This window comes from Delphinus delphis, chromosome X (assembly GCF_949987515.2).
Source record: "Delphinus delphis chromosome X, mDelDel1.2, whole genome shotgun sequence".
Classification (NCBI taxonomy): Eukaryota; Metazoa; Chordata; class Mammalia; order Artiodactyla; family Delphinidae; genus Delphinus; species Delphinus delphis.
Window position 1 is genome coordinate 62,391,521 of NC_082704.1, and position 2,902 is coordinate 62,394,422.

Sequence of the window (2,902 nt, forward strand, 5' to 3'; positions counted from 1 at the left end):
GCCAGCCTGCTAGAGGGAAGACCCCAAAATGGTGTTGCCAGCATCAGTGCACTCATGGTAGGATGAGTTTCCAAAAATAGCTGCTGTCAGTGTCAATGTCCCTAGGGTGAGTCCAAATTGCATCCTCTCTGGGAGGTTCTCCAAGATCAGCAAGTGGGTCTAACCCAAGTTTATTTCAAATTGTTGCTTCTGCCCTGGGTCTCAGAGCTTGTGAGATTTTGTGTGTACCCTTTAAGAGTACAGTCTCTATTTCCCACAGCCCTTCAGCTCTCCTGAAACTAAGCCTGACTGGCCTTGAAAGCCAAACAGTCTAGAGTCTTGTCTTTCTAGTACAGGATCTCTGGGCTGGGGAGCTCAATGTGGGGCTCAGACACTTCATTCCTTGTGGAGAACCTCTGCAATTGTAATTATTCTCCTGTTTGTGGGTCACATATCCAGGGGTATGGCTCTTGACTATACTGTGCCTCCATTTCTCCTACCCATCTTGTTGTGGTTCCTTCTTTACATCTTTAGTTGTAAAATATCTTTTCTGCTAGTGTTCAGGTTGTTCTCATCAATAGTTGCTCTGTAAGTATTTGTAATTTTGGTGTGCCTGTGGAAGGAGTTGAGATCAGGGTCTTCCTACTCTGCCATCTTGGCCACTCCACCTGTGTATAACTTCTTGATAAAGCAAGGATAGTACTGTTCTCCTGTACATTTTTAAATGTGTAGACAATTCATCTATGTTCATGTATTTTCAATTTGCATTTTGTTTATAGCAGGGGAAGGTGAAAATTTTGGACCTATTGCTGAGGAACAGGGGTGTAATTCATTCTGTTGTTCATCCTTTTGTGTAAATAAAGTTATTTTCTCATATGCTCCATAGAACAATATTGCCATTTGGACAGAAAATATAGGCCTTAATATTTTTTTCCAGAAAAATCATATTGAGGATTAAGGGAAGGGAGCCATGTTTCATTAAGGCACTTAAGGGTACCATTATTTTTAAGAAAGATCTTCAAGGTGACATAGATAAACTGATAGAGCATATAGATTATTTTCAGTAATTATTTGATTATACTGTTTTGGAATCATCCATAAATTCAAGAGAGAGTTTGAAGATCCTCCTTCCTATGTTGAATATCCAAAGCACCATCCTTGCATTTCACACATGACTGAAGAACCAAACTACCATGTTCTGAAAATCCATCACGAAATTTTGAGGTCACAAAATAATATACAACTGGATCAAAACAGCAATTTAAATTTGCAAGACACAGGGAAATTATGTGGAAAAATAGAGTGCTCTTAATAAAGGAGCAGTTTGAAAAGATTCGTTGCTTCACCATCATAAAGAAAGGGAAGTTGAAGTGGTAGGGTGTGAAACAAACAATGAATACCACTGCACACAACAGGACCATCCACAAAGCCTTTTTTCTCTCTTTGGTATTCTGAGGGGGAACTTGGAATTCCTGTAAAATTTTTCTTGTTCTCCATGTGCAATAAGTAATAATTACAACAGGTAAGACAAACCCTCCAAGTTCAGCTACAGTTACCATGCCAATAGTAGACACCATGCTAATATGTTGAAGCCCTAAATTGGAAAAGCAGGATTCAGTATTGTAGGCTAATCCAACATTTATCAGAATTGGAAGTGGCTAACAGGCAGTCCCCATGATGAGCCAGATGGCAGCACTGATGCCCACATCATACCTACGCTTCCAGTCTCTGGCCCTGAAAGGCTTGAGGAGAAAGAAGCACCTCTGAAGGCTGATGCATGTCAGGAAACAAATGCTGGCATACATGTTGAGATACTTTAGGTAGAAGCACAGCAGGCAAAGGGCCCTCTGGAAAGGCCAGTGGTGGCTGATGTAATAGTAAATCCGGAGGGGTAAGGACAGCACATGAGCAAGGTCAGCCACAGAGAGGTTGATCATGAAAATGATGGCTTTATTTTTCTTGCTGATGAAGCGGCACAGAACCCACAAGGCTGCACTGTTGGCCAGTAGACCAGGGATGAATATGAGGATATAGGTGGTTGCATAGAGAGAGTACTGAAATGACATTTGAAGATCAGTGCACTTTGCTCTTATACTGTTTGCACTGTTATTTCCCATCTTGAGAATTTGTGTTCCTTCCTTAGGGAAAGTATCAGAATGATAATTTCTGCAGAAAATAGAGAAAAATAGGGTCAAGGGCATATCAGTCCATGTTTGGGTATACAAATGTATTTGTATTCTACCAAAGAGGTATTCAAGTGTGAACTTTCATAAACTCAAAAGGTCTTTTCTATGTAAGGTGAAAATATCTTGCCAATCTACAACTGGATAACAGTACTGTTGAAGATATTTTCAGAACCAAAAAGATCAGTGTTTTGGCAATAACTTCAGTCAGGTTGTTCCCTTAGTAGTCAGAGGAAGTAATCAAACTGGCAGAGATAACCAAAAAGTAAGTCTTCCTGGCAAATAGCCGCCAAACATACATTTCAAAATTCTTGTTTTACATTCAGTTTTACAATTATCTCTATCTGTATTTTCAAAGTTTGAGATCCAGCTTTTCCTATCCTCAATGCTGAGAGAGATAAAACTCAATCTATTTTGAAAGACAACCTTATCAGGGATTAGATGACTGCTGAGGTTAGTCGATGAACATTTAGGAATGAAACATGGGATAAAGGTCTGGGGAAGGGCTGGCAGGTCACTAGGCCTTGAAAGATAGGGGCTTGGAAAAGATATTACAACTCAGATAAACTTTGTCTCCTTCAGAATTTGGCTGAGGGCACAATTAGTTCTGCTTATATAGCATGGAACTTTCAGAAGCTTCAGTAACTTTAAAGATCTGTATTTATTAACAGAATTACAGTAGCTTCAGACATTCACATTTATTGAGACTATCCTTGCAACCACTGAAAGCAACTACCAGA

The 2,902-nt window shown here is 39.7% G+C and overlaps 1 protein-coding gene across 1 annotated transcript; it reads right to left on the minus strand.

Moving 5' to 3' along the window:
- Window positions 1–1,082: 1,082 nt before the first annotated feature.
- LOC132418154 (putative P2Y purinoceptor 10) lies at window positions 1,083–2,096 on the minus strand. Its single transcript, XM_060002027.1, is given in 1 exon segment — window positions 1,083–2,096. A coding segment is annotated over 1 exon segment (1,014 nt).
- Window positions 2,097–2,902: the final 806 nt, after the last annotated feature.